Source organism: Melospiza melodia, chromosome 19 (assembly GCF_035770615.1).
Source record: "Melospiza melodia melodia isolate bMelMel2 chromosome 19, bMelMel2.pri, whole genome shotgun sequence".
NCBI classification, from domain to species: Eukaryota; Metazoa; Chordata; class Aves; order Passeriformes; family Passerellidae; genus Melospiza; species Melospiza melodia.
The window spans coordinates 11462463-11480454 of record NC_086212.1 but is presented as its reverse complement, the minus strand read 5'-3'; the positions used below and the strand labels follow the sequence as shown (position 1 = coordinate 11480454).

Below are 17992 nucleotides of genomic sequence, written 5' to 3'. Positions count from 1 at the left end.
TTGGAGAGCTAGAAACAGTAATTCTGGATAAGAAAATAACAGTAAAACGTGTGCTGTCATGGTCAAACCTTCCATCAGAGTTTTTTAAGTGTTGGTAATTCTTGCTGTGAAAAGCTCTGTGTGTGCAGTGTATGATTTCAAACTGCTTCAAGCACTCTCACACAAACTCTTACTATTAACTTTTAGAAACAAACTTGTGAATGCAAATTCAATGAATGCAGTAAGTGCAGAGCACACAGGCACTGCAGCTGCAGCTTCACAGCACCAAAGTGCCTCCAAAAACCTGTATTTAAAACACAATCTCACAAGCACAGCCACCCATCCTCCTTTCACTATGAGTGTACCTGCAGAGGTGCTTGGCCCTGAGAGATGTTTGGAAGAGCCCAGCACCCACCAATTCTGAAGTGTTTTGAAAGAGATGGTTTATGCAAGGCCTTTTCAATGCTGGTTACTTTTGCAAAGTATAAAAAACAAACTAAAGCAATGTAAAAGAAAAATAATCAGTTCCACTAAAAAAAAAATATTTTTCAATATTAAGCCTGTCTTATCATGCAAGAACTCAGTTTTCAACCTCTATGTATCCAGTCATATATACTTGCTTATTTTATGTCATGCTTATTCTTTTGAAGTCATTAATATTTCTTTAAGTGTAGGACAGAAAAAAGAAAAAGCTTCATAAAAATCCAAGTTTAGTTCTTAGATCAAAGTAAAACAATACAGGTTCTATCAAGAACTCCAAAGGAACAATTTATGGTCCAATTTTGCTTAAGGACTGGCAATGCTGCTTCCAAGAGTAACACATTTCAGGATGCTGTGGCAGTCTGGAAACATCAGCTACCTGGAAAAAGGTCCCACTGGGTTCCACAGTAGTATTTCCCCTCATAATCAGGTTTATAATGCAGTATTAACAAAAAATGTAGGCATAAATGGCACTAGACTAAAATGGATCAATCCTTTGATACAATATGGCAATAAATAAAATAAGGCTTTTCCAACCTATCAATTTACAGGCTTCAAATCAAGCACCACAACTTCAAGACCTGAATTTTACTGCTATTCTTTAAATTAGCAACATGTCATTCAAATTACTCATATATGGAATAATCTTTTACAGGAAAAAAAAAAAGAGGAATATTTGTACCAGTTAGTACTTGGATACACAGAATGTTTGACAGACTTCATCAAACTACATGGCATCACATAGCACAGAGAGCATCTCACACAAAAACACAGAGTTTAGTAACACAGCACATAATTCCTGATCTACTTTATGTGACAGGTGCATTGCTCTGAGGCTGGTCAGGAGTTCCAAGAGATGTATTTTACTAAGACCACTTGCATTTTACTAAGACCACCTACTAAAGCCATCACCAATTTTATTCAGTGTTAGTAGCAAAATTCAGTTGCTGCTCTTTGCATACTGCCCTGAAAACAGTGAGCACTAAGAACACAGCCCTTGTAGGTATTGTTATGAAGCAGTGTGTAGGTTCACACAAGTATTTGCAGTTAAAAATCAACGTGGAGACAAGCAACAAGCCTGACTCAAGAATAATAGCAAATATATAACATTAAATCTCCAAATCTGGGATATTTAAGGAGGGACAGAACAATTCTAAGGAAATAAATGCTTCTCATCCTGCTTTTCACACATCCATTGAGTTCAGGACTAGATTCCTTGTCCAGAGATGCTCAGCACTAAGCATGAGACTAGCTACTACAAAAGCTGCAGCCCTAGACACAACAGGGTGAGGTAAGGACATAGGAAGTCTGTCTTTTGTATCAGAATGCCAGTGACTAAAAAGATGATCATAAGCGTCAAATCTGTGAGTTTTTAAGTCAGACTTTGAAGGTATTTAAAGCCAAAGTAGGCAGTTTTCATGTGTTGTATCTGATGCTTTCTCTGTTCATGAGAGCTCTGTAGTACTGGGGGCATGCAGGGACAGGAGGGAGCCAAGCAGCACATAAAGGTTACAAACTGACAAAACCACCTGAAAATTCAAAATGTCTGTTGTGCTGATGAAATAACAACATTTCATTAGATAATGTTCCATTGTCACACTTTGGCAGTTTGCAGCTTCATCTACACTCCCATTGGAACAAAGATACCAGGCAGAATTATTTTGAATTACTGCTGAAAAGACTTTCTGGTCACCCAAAATCAGACACTAAGTAGTGGAATGCTACTATGCTACTACTACTCAACACCAGACCATTCTCATTGTTACAGGTCATGCCTTTCCACAATTCACAATTCAATGGCACAGAATCTTACTTGGATTCCTTCCTCCCTGCAAGATACACACTTCCAAAATAAAACCCCTCAATCCTCTGACTTACCTGGTGGTAACTGAAAATTCTGAATGTTAGTCGGATTCTGAGGTGGCTGAGGCAAACGAGGTGCTAAAACTGTAGGAGTCAAAGTTGCTCTGATTCCACTCGTAGTTGGTGTTGGAGTCCTTGGCAGACTTTGTGCCACTGTGTTGGCAGTGCCTTTAGCCATTCCTGTGGGGGTGCCAGGAGCTGCAGGAGGTATCCCACCAGGATTGGGAGCAACATTGGAGAGCCCAGCTTGCATAGTTTGCCCAATAATCATGTTACCCCCTGTAGTACTGGGCTGGCCAGCAGTAGCCAGCGTCTGCTGTTGGGACACTGCCTGCACTATAGTTTTAGGAGACTCAGATTTGATGACCTGTGTGGCAGGAGCTGCTGGCACACTGGAACCAGACTGGCTGTTCACAAGCGACGTCTGGAGGGAAACTCCAGATCCCACAGTGGCTGTGGCGACAGCAGGAAAACTCCCCACACTGATGGTGGAATTGATCACAGTATTGCTCCCGTTCTGAGTGGCTGCAGCAGCTGCAGCCACCGTGGGTCCTGCAGTGTGCATGGGGGGCCTCACCAGCGTCACCGTGGGCGCCCCGGCGCCGACGCTCGCCGGCGGCTGCGAGGAGATCACCGTGGGCGAGGAGGAGGACGCAGAGGACACAGCAGTGTTAAGGAAAGAAGTCTGGATGACAGTGTTAGAAGCTGAGGGTAAAACAGCATTGACAGCGTTTCCTTTCCCCACGGATCCGGGTCCATTGTTAACGAGAGGGGCGACGGCAGGTGCAGGAGCGGGGTTGGCAGTCACGGGAGTCCCAGAGAAAGCAGCACTTCCTGTGTGGTGAGAGTTCATCACCACGTTACTCCCATTCAAAGTCTGCACCGTCGTGGTCCCGATCTTGCCGTTCCTGGTGGACAAGGCAGTTGCCATGGTGCTGATAACCACCGATTTGCCCTGACTGAGGGTCCCTGGAGCAGCAGTGACTTCAGATCCTCCTGCTGCTGCAGTGGTGGTGCTGGTGCTCGTTGTGGTGGCTCCATCCAGAGCTGAAGTCTGGGACCTGGTGTTATGATTAATAACACCCCCCTGCACTCCTCCTGCCCCTGCAAAACAACAGCGAGGTTAAACACAGCGAATGAGCAAGAAGAGAAGTCCAGCAAAGACAGAATGTTCTCCCTTATCACCAGGTCTTCTCCATCTCCCAAGCTGCCTGCCTGGAGCCAGGAAAACAGGACAGAGTACAAACTGAACATGGCTTTGAATATGTTATCTTAAAACCTCCAATATCCCACCAAAGACTGGCAGATCCAGTGTTAATTGTACAGCCCCTGGTTTTGACACTACAGTACATAACAGGGAAAACAGATTTGATATGAACCAAGGGAATGAGATCATCTAAGACCTCCTCCCCATTCTGGAGCCTGACATCCCATTTAGAAACAGGACTGCAACTGCAAGGGGGGGAAATGGCCATGGAAGACACATTATTAAAACATATTCCCTATACCCAGCACACATTACTCTCTAATCCTGTCATCTCCTACAAAGTAAGTCAGTCAGACCAGGAGGCTCAACAACAGCAAAACATGAAAAGTGAAAGGAAAGAAAAACATCAGCCTGGCAAGATAAGAAGTACTGCAAGGCCTGGAGCAGGTTTCTAGAAGACCCCTCTTCCTCGTTACAGAATTTGTTCCAACGGATCTGAAGTTCCCACAGCCCCAGATAGTTAAAAATAAATAAATAAAAAGCAAAGCTGGTTTTCAGAAGGGACAAGATGATGTAGCTTCTTGTCCTGAATAATCCTCATGCCCCTGGATAAGGCCTGGTGTTAGCACAAGTACAATCACACACAGTCCAGGTCCTGGCCCTAAGGAGACAGAAATGGGAAAAGAATAGTGACAGGCAGACACTGAGATGCACATTATAAGGGTCAAGGAGATCCTCCTAGAAGAGCTTCATCAATCATAACAGACGCTCTGTAGTATCTTCTTACACTTCAGCAATACAAAATCTAAAATAAAAAAGGGGGGAGGGGAGGAATTGCAGAGAGATTCTGGGGAGACATTTCTTTCAATCCCCCTGAAAAACAGCTTCCCTCCATTCCCACGTAGCGAGCCCTCGGTCCCAGCCTTCACACTGCCCCCCTCCAAGGCTCACAAGACGAAGGGGGTAATACTCCCAGGCAGCTCCGGGGGTGGGAGAAGGCGCTGTGCAAGGTGGGGTGCTGTGGCCTGAATTCCCCCCCTTGCCGGGACCCGGCGTTGTGACTGCCCCCCCTTGAGGGCAGAGGAGGAATGGGAGGTCCCCGTGCCCCCTCCAAGCCCCTGGAACAAGGGAGGGGGTGCGGGGGGAATATCAAGGCAGGCAGATATGGGGGGGAAGCATTTTGAGGGACTTCCTCCCCTTGAAATCCCCCCTCGCTTCCTCCTCTACAGGAAATAGGTGTCATGATTAATAACACCCCCTTCCACTCCAGCAACAGCGAAGGGGGAGGGGAAGGAGCATTTACACAGACAGCTAAGGCGGCATTATCAAGAGGGAATCCCCCCCATAACCTCCACCCCTGGAAAGGGAAGGGGAGCAATCACAGGCGGCATGGGAGGCACAGCCATGACCAAGGGGGTGGGCTCTGCCTCCTTCAGTCCCCGAGATTAACAGAGCCCTTTTACACTCCGGCAACAAGGGCAGGAAAAGCAGAGGGGACCGGCAGAGTCACGGACGGGCACTGCCGGCTCCTTCTGCGGGGCGGCTGCCCCCACACATGATCCAACACCCTCGAGTAAGCACGGGCGAGGAGGGAAAATAAAGGGGAGGGAGCAGAGGCGCGGATACACACCGAGGGGGCATGATGAGGGGAGGCTCTCCCCCGTATGATCGATACCACCCTTTGCACTCCCGCTCCTGCCACAACGAGAAGGAGGAGAGAGGGAAAAGGGGGGAAAGCAGTGAGGGAAGGAGGCAGCGGGAGCTGGGGAGTGGGGGGAGGGGAGGGCCCCTCTCCCTCAGAGCCCCCCACCCCTGCCCACGTTACCTGCTTTTGTGATCTCTGGGGCACTCAGTCCCATCTTGCTGCCGCTGCTGCTCTCTGTTTGGGCATTAGCATTGCCTCCTACTACTACTCCTCCAGGGCTGGGGCTAGGGCTGCTGCTGCTACTGCTGCTGCTCACAACATGGTTCCCCAGCAGCCCCCCAGCGGCCCTCAGGGGCTCCTGCGCCTTGTGGTGCTGGTGGTGGTGGCCGGAGGCCGCCAGCTGGGACTCCAGGGAGCCCACCAGGTCGCTCACCACCTTCTCATCCACCTCCGTGTTCAGGAAAACCTCATCCAGCAGATCCGAGCCCGCCGCCATCTTTTTTTCGGAGGGTTCCTGTGAGCGGCTCCCTCCTCCCCCCCCTCCCCTCTCACGGCTCCCTCCTCCCCCCGCCCCGCTCACACTCGGCCCCCCCGCCCAACAGCGCACGCGCGAGCGCCCGGCCCGCACATCACCGGCCGGGCAGGGATTCCGCCCGCCGCTGATTGGCCGGCGCCCGCGCTATAAAAGGCCGTGCAAATGGCTGCGAACGCTTAGTTAGGAGTCGGGCGGCGGCGGCGGCCCCCCGGCGGCCGCGGGCGGGCGGGGGCTGCGGCCCTTCGGTGCGGCCGCGCCGCGGCCGTGGGGGGTTCGGGAACCGCGCGGGGCGGCGGGGGCGGCCGCGGCCGCCGGCGGCTCTTTGTCTGCCTCGGCCCAAAATGGCTGCATGTTTTCCCTGCTGCTCTCTGCGTCCGGGTCTCCCCCGCCGGCGCGAGTCTGAAGGGCGCCCCGCACCTGTGCCAGCTGCGTGTAACTGATCCACCGGCGGGGCGGGCGGGGCACACGCCCAGCCCGGGCGGGGGCAGCGGGCGAGGAGGAGCCCCCGCGCCTGCCTCCCTCCCGCCGCCGCCGGCGGGGCCAGCCGGGGGCTGCAGCCCCTCGGTGCGGCCGGGCCGCGGGGGCGGGCGCGGGGCGCGGTCTGACTCAGCACGGCCGGGGCCAGCTCCGGGAAAGCGCGCCCGGGTGCGAGCCCAGCGCCGGGAAGGGAAAAGGAAGACGAGAGAGAGGGGAGGCGGGGGGGAAAAGAGAGGGAGACGGCAATTTTGAACGGTCCAGTCGCAGCTGCGAGCCGGCACGGCGGGGCGATCCCCGCCCGTGTGTCAGCCCGCGTTACACCCCCGCCGCCGCTTAACCCTTGGGGGAGAGCCGCGCTCCGCAGCGGCGCTCGGCGGGGAGCGCGGCCCGGCCCGGCCGGCGCCGGCTGCAGGTGGACATGATCGCTTACAGGAGGCGCCTGCACTTTGACCTTGTTGTGCAACCACCATAAAGGAAGTAAATAACGTAAAAATACAACCCGCCTTTCAATAAATGCGTTCTTCTGCCAGGCGCCGTTTCCGCAGAAAACTGTATTACCAGATGCAATTGAAACAATATTATCAGATGGTACAATTTATCTTTCACAGAATAGAATCATAGAATCATCAAGGTTGGAAAAGACCTTTAAGATCAAGTCCAACTGCACTGCCACTGTAACCCTTAAACCACTAAATCACATCTCCCAGCACCAGATCCAGATGCCTCTTAAACACCTCCAGGGGTGGTGACTCCACCACCTCTCTGGGCAACTTATTCCAAAGCCTGATTTAACTTAACTTTAAAGTTTTAAGGGGTAGCAAGCTTAAAATAGCACCTCTTATATCAGGATTTTAAAATAAGCTTTGCTGTTATGTTTTGGGAATGGGCAGCATTAGAGGCTGGAGCTCTGTTGCAGTGGGATGGGCTGAGCACCTGCTGGTTGATGATTCTGGGGAATTGACTGGCCTGAAAGCTGCTGCCTGGAGGAACAAATGCCTTTTTTTTTAATCTATGAAAAGGAGATCACTTTAAATATTTCCAAGTTTTCTGTACAAAGGGCTGCCCAGATGTGGGTGTCAGCTCTTCCCCCATGACACATTTGTGGTGATCACTTAACTTGTAGTACTCTAACATGAATTAAATTGATCTGCTTGACAGTCGACCCCCTGAGCAATGGGAACAGTGCTCAGGTACTGTCCAGTTCTCACCCTGTCCCCAAATATGCAAATATACCTGCTAGGGAGAAGCTGTTTGCCAAAAATTCCCATAGAAACTGATGTGTATTTGCTCTTAACATACAGGCCCCAAAGAATAGAGCAAATACCTTTAAATCAAAAATCCTAGAAGTTCAGCTCATAGTGAGGGATATTACTCTTCTAGTTTCTCTGTCCTCTTCTCACCTGCACTAGGCTTTGGCTGATAACTAAAAATTACAATGTTAAGCCTTTCCCAAAGCTCTGCTCACTTACCCCTGTGGCATCACCCTGAGAGACTGCCTACATCCTCTGAGTTTTATATTAATATTTTATTCTTGTACTTAAATGCTTTTCTCAGTCATCACTTGAAACTCAAGGGTGAACAAGAAACTGCCCTTTTCATCTGTATGAATTTTAACTCCCATTTTATCAATTTTTGACAAATTACAGTGCTGCAAAGTAGATGTGATTTTGCAGACACCACTGTAGGTCATGTTACCCTTTTCTTACAAGGCAGAAATGCTGCTTTGAGCAGGGCAGTCCCAACTTCTCTGCTGCTGCCTCAGTCAAGCACATTGCTAGTTTTAGCTATGGTGAAATTCTATAAGCAACATACCAAAGAACTCTCTGGAATAGAAGCCTGGGCACATTCCCTACCCAGCAGAAGAGTTAATCAGCTGCTCAAATGATTTATTAAGGGTGAAAAAGCTTGACTTAAACTAAGCCAGCCTAAAGGTGCAGAGTGGCTGAAAGACTTTCTTTGGTGGCATCTAGCCAGGGCACAGCCCCATGCTGGACCACAGTGCCCGAGGAACAGGGCAGGAAGAGATGGAGGATGTTATCAGGTGGCAGCAGCAGTCAGCATGGAGGGGCAGAGCAGCCTGCATTCCTGCTCTGCTCTCATTCTAGGACAGCTTGAATGTAGTTTACAGATGCCTACAAAACTAGAAATAAAAACCTCGAAATCTTCACGTCCTCATTCTAACACTCTCTTTAGTGTACCATATGGCACATCTACCATATTAGGTAAACAACTTTACAAAATTACAAGAGCAACTGAGATTCATTACAACTTGTGCATTATAAGTGTGTAGGATCCATTACTGAATAATTTATCTTTTCATACACTCTGTCTCTTGTTTGACGTTGGAAGTAAGTTTCTAGACTGAATTCTTCAGCCCAGGGATTCCAGCTCCTCTCCGCTGTACTACTCCATTTTAAATGAGACAAAAAGAGTAACTTGCACAGGAATTCTAGGAATGGAGTGCAGGTAATTATTAGTGCTGGTGTAGAAATAGTCAAACTCAATATACAGTGAATGCTGTGGATTTCACCCATCAGTTACATCAAAAGATCTTGAACATTACAGGCACATATGGGTTCTCTCCTCAAAGAGCAGAAGCTAGCAGGAGCTATCCAGAAGAAATGGAGAATTGTCAGTTCCTTTAACCCCTTCCTTTATATTATTATATATTATTATTTAAAATACTTATTTCAACTCCTAGATCTACAATGTAGATCATGACACAGAGACTGTCTCAGGTTAAGGTAATACCGTTCTCCTTCTGTTTGTTTTCTAAAAATTAAGGTAGTTTAGAACTCATTACAGAAACATCTGACAGAGGTATGGATTGGGGTGACAAGGGACAGAACAGAGAAGCCTACAGATGGTTTTAGTCTTAACTGACCCATCAGAAGACTAAAGGCCCATAAATAAATAAAGACTTATTGTTTTGATGGGTGATTTCTTGCTCTTCTTTCCTGCCCCTCACCCAGGATCATTTGAAACACTGAAAGTTCACATTTAACCAGTAACACCTTGATTTCAAAAGTTCAAACAAGATGGCAAAATTCACACTTGTGTCAGTTTCCACTAGAAATTGTTCAGCAAAACCAAAATTTTGGGTTCATTCATAAAGCTGCACTGACCTTGTAGCCAGTATCCATCCCTACCTTTCTGCCTTGTACACAATTTTCTTCCTTTTTTTTTTTTTTTTTTTTCTTTTGTAAGAGCAGAGGAGTTCAATGGATAATTTGGTAAGTAGAGTGTGTTAGGAGCAAAGGAATGAAGTCTTGGCTGGAGATGATGCAGTTCTGTGCAGAAGTTCCCTGTTGGTAACCTTGAAAGTCTGTGTGCTGATTCTTCTGCAAACGGGTGTCAGTCTCCACTAGCAAGTGATCAGCAAAAGCAGCAAGACTTCATTTGGATCCAGAATACAAATCTATAGGAAAAATATTCCTGGTTTAAGTATTTTTCTTTAAGAGCAAATGCAGTTTTACTCCAGACATGCACAAGTAAGTAAATAAAGCAACTTCAGTGCCCCTTGAAGTCTATGCTCTTGATTGTCTTCTCCCTGAAATCTCAAAATATTGTTAAAGTCTTGGCCTTCAACTCATCCCATGTACTTCAGTTGTCCTTAGGTGAATCCCCTGAAGAAGTCTAATGCTCCTAATAGGGATTAATATTCATAATTAGGGTATCTCCTAATAAGGATTAATATTAATAATTAAGTATGGTATGCTGCAGGAAAATGTCTTAACCCTTGCACTGTAAAATAAAAAGAGGTGAACAATAGATTTGGACAGCAACAGTACAGTCCCCTTTTCTCTTATGATAATTATACCTACCCATATTTCCACTGAAGGACAGTGTCTGTCCTCATGGTACTGGACTGTTTCTGCCAGCCACAGAAGCTCCAGCCCTGTGCTGCAATTCAGGGTTCTGGACAGAAGCCTCACATGATGCTGCAATGGAAGAGAAATGGCAAAAGCACCCCCCTAAATAAGTGTTTGTACCTGCATAACAACTACTGGAACTCCAGAAGTAGAGCAGAAAATTATTAAATAAATACATTATGTGACAATTTAAGGGATATCCTCTCTTTAAAACCAAGATATTTAACAATACCTAGTTATTAATTAGGAAAGACAAAAAATGTCTGTTACAGGGACACTACTTGTGAGCTTGGTTTTCAAACCAAAACGTTAGCTGAGCACACAACTGCCTTGGCAATCTCCTAAGCATTTCTGGGACAGAAGACTGTGCCTCTAGACCATGCTCCATGCAATTCCCACAGGAGTTATTTATGTGTGCCTCTCCTGAGGCATTCCAAAGTCCACGCAGCTCCACATCCGGCGCCCCGAGGAAAACGCCCAGAGAATACACTGTGGGATAAAGGATTATTGCTTCAAACCCTGCAAGCATCAAAGAGCTGGGGAAAACTTTTTCCTTCCCAGCTGCTCTTCATCTGGCTTGTCATGCTTGTTACTGCCAAGATAGGAATTATCAATACCCAGACTCATCTGTAAGGGAATTCTTAAGGAACTTTACTCACAGGAGAAAATGAAAGTTTCTAAGCACACACCCCAGCAGCTAACAGAGATTTCTAAAGCAAATTTTCTGAAGGGGATTACTAGCAAATGTCCAGAATTCTGTGTGTGGAAGAGACAAGCAGCAGAGATGTCAACTAAGATTTGTGTTTTATCTGTTCTGAAAAATTTCTTGTGTGAGCCTACACAATTCATGGGAAAAAGAAAAATACTATTAGAAGATTAGAGGTCCTTCTGGTCACTACAACCAGCTTCAGTTATTTCACATATTTTGAATTTAGCAAATTATTAGAACTGACTGGGCAAAATGAAAATGCTTTCCTCTCTAAGTAAATTAAAGGACTTTTGGAAAATTGAATCACTATTTCCAAGACAGAATATGTCAAGAAAATGTGCCTACTGATGGGTCTCATTACTGGAAATCCAATTTGCACATTTTACAGTCAGGATTTGTTAGAATATGTTTGAAATATTTCTTTTTAGAGAAAGGTGACTTTGGCAGGTTTGCTTCAATTTTTCTGTGAGTCTTTGTGAGCTAAGTATGATCCTTCTAGGGATGTTTTATCAACTGTTTATCCTCAGACAATATAATGGTACATGATACCATGGATATTCCAGTAATGGATTCCTGCCCTCTCTTGATTCAGAGCTGGACACATTTAACAATTGACCAGTTATGGTAATCAGTGTTCTGATTACCATACTGATTACTGGCCTTCAAAAATACATAAATAAAAATAAGTGAAAGAACCAAAGATGAATCTTCATCCTGTTTGTTCTTGGTCAGTGCCAAGAGCAGGTACAGCCAATGCCACATCAGCTGTGAAACAGCAGTTGCTACAGATGAAAACATTTGTCCTATGGAATTTCATATCACAATGTCTAGGGAATGTAACTTACTTTATCTAAATCATTCAGTAGCCCCATGGTTCTTCTCTTTTAAGATAGAGGAGTATTTCAAAAAAAGATTTTGTGTGTGCCTCAATGCACACTTTTTAGGTCAACAATAATATCAAATGAAACTAACAGGCTGTAAAGTTGGTAAAACTTTCAGCACATGTTCAATATATAGGGCAAAATCCAGATTCTTTTACATTTGAACTGGAAGAATAATCACGTGTGCAAGCAGTTCTGAAAGTCATCTTAAGATGACAAAAATGGCTAAATTATTTGCCTTACTCCATTTCTAGTTCACAGTCTGTCAAATGCTCTTACCAAGCCTTAGGAGACAACAGAATTCCTGAGCAACCTTAATGAGATTATAAAGAAAACAGATACAAGAGACACTGGACTGGAAAACCAGTGTAGACAGAAGAGGTATAAAAACATCATCATTTACAGAAAGAAAAAAAAAATGAAACCAGTCCAGTACAGGAGGTTTGTTTTGGTTGTAATAAAATGAGATTTTATCTAAACTTTTTGTGGATTTGGAATGCAGAAAGTATATAAGGAAGATTTTGCCGAGTTTTTGTTTTGTTTTTTTTCTTTAATGACTCCTCTGTAATAACTGATTAAAATAAATCATGCCATAGCTTCCTTATTGAGCTGTCTCAGACTTAATGAAAACACAGCTAAAAAGGTTATTAGATGAGTTTATTTTTTTTCTGGATTCTCCAGCAGTCTAAATAGTTAGGATATAATTCCAGACTCTAGGTTACTTTTTTACACTACCTAAAATATATTCTCATTATTAGAGTGAGTTCTGGAATTGCCCCTATTCCTTTAACAAGCCCATTTTGGAAACTGCAAACAAATCAAAGAAGTCAGTTAAATATGGGATGTGTTCCCATAGTTGCCTGAAGAAACCAGTGCATGTTTTGAAGCAAGACAGACAAAGATTTTATCTCTGAAAAGACAAGATGGGCAAAACTTCCAGCCCAAAGGAAATGACACACCTGGATGTAGGGCCAAGGGAACCATGTTAAGTTGTTCTTTACTGTTACCTACCTTTGTTTGTTGGGGCTACCTTGCAGTATTCCTCCAATACCACACAAGTATGACAAATTGGCTGTCACTTTCTTCAGACCAGTTCATGCTCCAAGTTAAACTTGCACAAACCTTTTGTCTCCAAAATGTCCTACTAGCAGCTGTATGTCCCAAACAGCCTTTGGAAGTTTGGCACAGGTGATGTCATAGGCAGAGTAAATGCTGAGTAAAATCTAGAGTCCAATATAAAGATGTGAGGTCTTCTGAAAAAAAAGTAAACATATTAATCAGAATGAAATGAAAACATTGAAAAGCCAAATCTCTTTTTTAGTTACTTTACAGGAAAAAAACCTGTGGTTTAAAAGTGCACTAAATATCAAACAAACACCTTGTCATGCATGAAGTGATGGAGAAATGAGGTATGAGGCACAAATGATGCAAAGGCTTTGGAACAGTAAATGTCAGAATTGTCCCGTGTTTGTGAAAAGTGTGTACACAAATACTACAATGGTAAGGAGAAGTGTGAGTTAGAAGGAGATTAAATCCCAGTTTATTGTTGTACAAAAATTAATGACTTCCTGAAACTGCACTAAAATCCTATTGCTATGAATTACTGTACCATTCTTGGTAGCTTTAGCCTCAACCTGAATTAAAACCTATAAACTTTCAACTCCAAAGCCTCTTCAGTCTTATTTTCAAAAGGAAAATAACCAAGAAAAATGAAGAACACCCTAGAAGATAAAACAATGACTAATAATTCATATCCTCAAAGGCATTTCTGAAACATGACTTTTAAAACAAGTCCAGGAACAATTCAAGCCATGAAAGCTGCAGCAGATGTTGTGCAGGGAAAGAGCAGCACACTGCCAAGGCTGGTAAAATGATCCCTTACCTCAATGAACAGAAAGAAGCTGAATCTACAACCCATTTGTAAACCGGGTAAGGAGGGGGAGATTCTTTGGCTGAGAAGAATGAACGCAAATGAGGTCTCTGAACTGGAACACCTCATAAAGAACTCTCTCCTCTGTGTTCTCAGCCCAGTGATGTACATTATTGCCCTATGGTTTGATTTGCACAGCAAGAGCTGTGCAGCTGGGTCTTGCTTCAACCCCACCGAAGCCTCAGTGCCAAGGAAATAGAGCTCAGTACTGATGGCTGGAATGTGTTCAAGAGTTTGGAGAGAGAAAAGTCCAGAGAGGGAAGGAGGAGCCCTTAAAGAAACATTGCTGTCAACCTTTCTGGAATTTTAGCCAAACCCAGATTTCTGTCCAGGGAATGGTGACATTTTCTGGTGTGCAACATCCAGGGCTCTGCAGTGTGTTTTGTACTCTCAAAACCATTTGATTTTGTTCAGAAAAGACTGGTCCCAGAGTGATGTATCAGGCTGTACTCCCATCTGCTCCTTGGTTTCTCCTCTGAGACACTGTCAGGTGTCTCTGCTGTACTAAGTAGGTCAGTTGTGACAGTCTGGTTGTAGCTTGGGCTCTCTTCAGCCCAGAAGTGGATTTAATCATTGGTTATCACTGCAGATCTTGAGCCTCTCAGAAAGTTGGGCATGAAGATCAATACACAGATTCTTATTCTCCCAATTAATGCATAAATGTGAACCTTTACAAAATCTTCTCCTCCTCTGCAGCATTTCATCCCTATAAGCCAATTTTTGCTTCCTTTCTCCATGTATTACTTCCTTTCTTTTTTTTTTTCTTTCTTTCAGTGTGTCTTCAGTCCACCTTTTGCTCACTTCATGCTGGAAGAACTTCATGAAATCCCACTTTTATCCCATGCCCTCATCAGTGCATCTGTGAGGATACACAGAGGTTTGCCATTCACTTCAGTGCAACACATTCCAAAGAAAAGCAGCCTATGCAGCAAAAACCCAGTCAGAAACTTCTCCTAATGGAGCTCAGTATCTTAGGCACAGTTCAGTTCTCCTCCCTCTCCCAGACAGACAACTCTATCTCTTTATGCCCTAATTATTTCTAAACTTAGGTCTGAATCCTCTTACTCTTTTCAATGGGAGATAGATGCATAAATGCCTTCTTTAGAATGTGTCTGACTTAAAAGTCTTCATCCTTCAACTTTTGTCACCCAACTGCAAACTTCAGCTTTGTCAACCTTTCTTGTATCACATACACTATCCATTTAACTGTCTTTGTGAAAGGATCTCTTAAAATTATACCCAGCTTCCACATCTGTGAATAAATCACTACTTACTTAGCCAGGATAACTTCATCTTGCCATTCAAGATCCAGAAAGCCTTGGTGTAAAAGGTACTTGCACTTCCTTAACTGCTTCATTCTCCAAAACTTCAATGACAAAGTGAACTGCAAAAGCAGGCAGGATTTTGTGCTGAGTTCTCAGTCTTGTGTCTAGTACTGAGTGTGAGTTTTAGTCTCATTTCTATAAAGCAGACACCTTTTCCTGAGATGTAAAGCAAACTAATATCATTAAACACTATTTTCTCCATACATCATTGTATCTCTTTTTCTTAGGTTGTGGGAAATTGAGAAGCTAATTTGACAAAGCCCACATTATCTAAATACAGGTTACCAATTCTTCTATTTTTTCTACTTATTAATATTTCCAATGTTTGTTCTCCTTATTCCATTCTCCACCCCTCACTCTTCCCATCATTTTAGTTTCCTTCAGTTCAATTTACATGCTTGTTTTTTTATTCTACTTCATCAGCTTTTCTTTGTGTAATATAGATCCACTCACAAAAGTGGATCCTTTTTTCCTTCTCATCTTCTCTGTTTCTCCATCCTGTTCCAGTCCCTCCTTCATTCCTGGTCTCTTTTCTGCTGCCCATTCCCCACACCTCTACAGAACAGTGTCCTGTCCTTGGTGACCTTCCCCTCCTTCCCTGCAGCTACCAAAATCTTATTTTGAAATCACTGCTCTAACATCTCTTCCTCTAGGGCTCAAGCATTTCTCTCTTCCTTTGTACCATTTGTTTTGTTTGCCACACCCAAATTCAGATCTCTCTTCCATTTTCCAGCTTATTTATTTTCTTTCCTCCATTTTTTTTTTAATTTTTGTCACCAACTGCAAAGGCATCCCATTGTCCCCAGGTGCAGGAGGTGATGCTTCAGCAGGCAGTGCCTGGCTCCCTTCCTCCAGCAGCTGGAGCTTGTTACAGGGTTTCTGCCAAGTGCTGCTCTGTGCTGAACTCTGCCACAACTCACCTGAGTCAGTTCAGCTCACATTTCCAGGGATGTGGCCATCATCCACCACAAAAGCTCTCTCTCACCATCACAGACCCTACAAATTCTCATCACTGCAGAAAGTCAGAGGTTTCTGGTTTAGCTGCTATGAAATGTGCTTAGATACAAGGCTGCTTGCCCTCTCAAATGCCTCCAGCTGCCATGGGAGTCTCCTGAGCTCTGCCAACACAGGTATTCCTGTAAATAAATCAGCTTTGCAGTTCCATGGTGTGACTGTGCCCTACCTGCACTCCCCAAGGACCACAGGTACCTGCAGTCCAAGTGGCTGTTGTGTGAATCCTGTGTCTGCTGTGATCATGAGGTGCCTCTCTGCCAGATTTCTTCCTACAGCCACGATGAACAGCAGTCAGCATCTTCATACAGAGCCAAACGTTCCCTCTTCATATGAGGGATGCCTGGGATAGCACACTTGTCATGAATTTACACAGTGAGAGATGCTCTTTGCTTCCTCCTTTCAACACTTAGTGGATGAGGAACTGTATTTTTTAGCAGAATAAATAATACTAACAGGCCACTTAAAATGTCAGGTGTCATATTTCTTCTTGCTGATGGCTTGTTATCTCTGACTGTTGTCAAACACAAGATATTGAGGAAATTCATTACAATAAGAGTATCTTTAAGAAGCAGGCTGATTTATGGCCATGGTGATTATAACTAAAATTCTGTATGTTTGCATATCTCTCCTTACCAGTGTACAGGTCACGCCAACTTGGTGTAGTTTTCTTTTTCCACACTGCTTTAATTAGCCTTCCTGGAGGATCCACATCACTCTGTTGGTACATGTGACTGTCTCTTTCTTCCCTGGTATTAAAAAGGGGAAAAAAAGTGAAGGAATAAAACAATCATAATAATACCTTGTGTTGAATAAGGAACAAAGTACTGGAAGTTACAGGTGTTTATGAACCAGTGACATTTTGGTTTGCATAAAGAAAACAATAAACTGAGCTGTAAAACCTGGAGCCCCATTTACTATTACAAAAGAAAATTTTAAGAATGGAAATAAGAATTGTCAATTTAAACATACTGTGGATTTGGAAGATGATGACCAAAAAAGGGAGTTCTGTTTCTCTACCTTTGGCTGCACTATTGACATAAGTTTTTCATTATAAATATTTTTTTGTGGCTGTCCCAAACAGTAACAGTTTTTCTATTTTTTCTATTATTTCTTTTCCTATTATTTCTCCATTTAATATTTTCTACACTCAAAACTAGACAGTCCTCATACAGAGGAACTAGAGGTGTTTTTTCATTAGGGAAGTTTCTAACCATCAATTTGCCCACTAAAGGGCACTGTTTACTGCAGCAAAAAAAGGAATCTCTGCTTTCCCTCTCTAAGTTATACTTAAGGCTGAGCTCAAAATCTAAAAAGGTTGACTTTAAGGGCTGAGTTTCTTATTCAAAATAACTGCTTTTCCGATTAATATATATTATTTTTTTACTTTCTATTTTTAGGAACTTTATGCTAGAACAATTTAACAAGAAGACTGCACGAGTGGAAAGGAAGCATCTGCCCTGTTCAGGCAGGGGAGATCTGCTCTTCAGGCTGTATAGACAGCATGAAGAGTAACACATATATAAAATACATAAGGTCACAGGGCAGACAGCTTGGGAGAACAGCCCTGCGAGCCATGGTGGGCAAGGACGCGGGGATGAACCTGTGGGCTGCGTTCTCGCGTGTCGCTGTTGTATCGCTGATGGAAGGAAGGATGTAACCAAGGCATGGGCGCCCGCAGGTCCAGCAAACCTCCCTGCTCTCAGACAATGGCTCCCGCTGCATTGTCCCCGGCTGCTGCCTTTGAATCTTATCGAGTCACACAAATTAGCGAGATCCGTGCACTCTGACCCGCTGCCCGAAACGCAACTGCCCTGCCTGATCCCCTCAGCCTCCGGCCGCTGAGTGATCTCCCCTCCGTGGCCATGGCTGCCAGATGCTGCCGCTTGTCTCTCATTGACCCGCAGATGGCCGGGGAGCCGGAGAGCCCCCGGGGACCCCGCACGGAGCGGCCCCATCCTCCAGCTGCAGCCTGGCACGGGGTGACCGCGCCGGGGCGAGCCGAGCCGGGCCGGGTCACAGAACAAAGGCGCGGGGCGACCCGCACAGGGCAGGGCCCGCCGGGCACCCGCGGCTCT

At 44.8% G+C, this 17992-nt stretch overlaps 1 protein-coding gene and 1 long non-coding RNA gene across 2 annotated transcripts in view; both read right to left on the bottom strand.

Annotated features, from left to right (window-relative positions):
• Positions 1–5704, bottom strand: part of TAF4 (TATA-box binding protein associated factor 4) — a 36240-nt gene extending 30536 nt beyond the window's left edge. The window contains exons 1-2 of the mRNA XM_063172551.1: positions 5355–5704; positions 2338–3426 (exon numbers count right to left, since the gene is read on the bottom strand). Of these exons, the coding sequence (XP_063028621.1) occupies positions 2338–3426; positions 5355–5670 (1405 nt within the window). The 5' untranslated portion in view covers positions 5671–5704. The remainder of the gene's footprint in view (positions 1–2337; positions 3427–5354) is intronic.
• Positions 5705–8916: 3212 nt separating this feature from the next.
• Positions 8917–16743, bottom strand: LOC134426826 (uncharacterized). The gene is made up of 3 exons (XR_010030051.1): positions 16551–16743; positions 12660–12901; positions 8917–9604 (listed from the first exon to the last, which is right to left on the bottom strand). It is a non-coding gene; the product is annotated as an uncharacterized LOC134426826 (long non-coding RNA).
• Positions 16744–17992: the final 1249 nt, after the last annotated feature.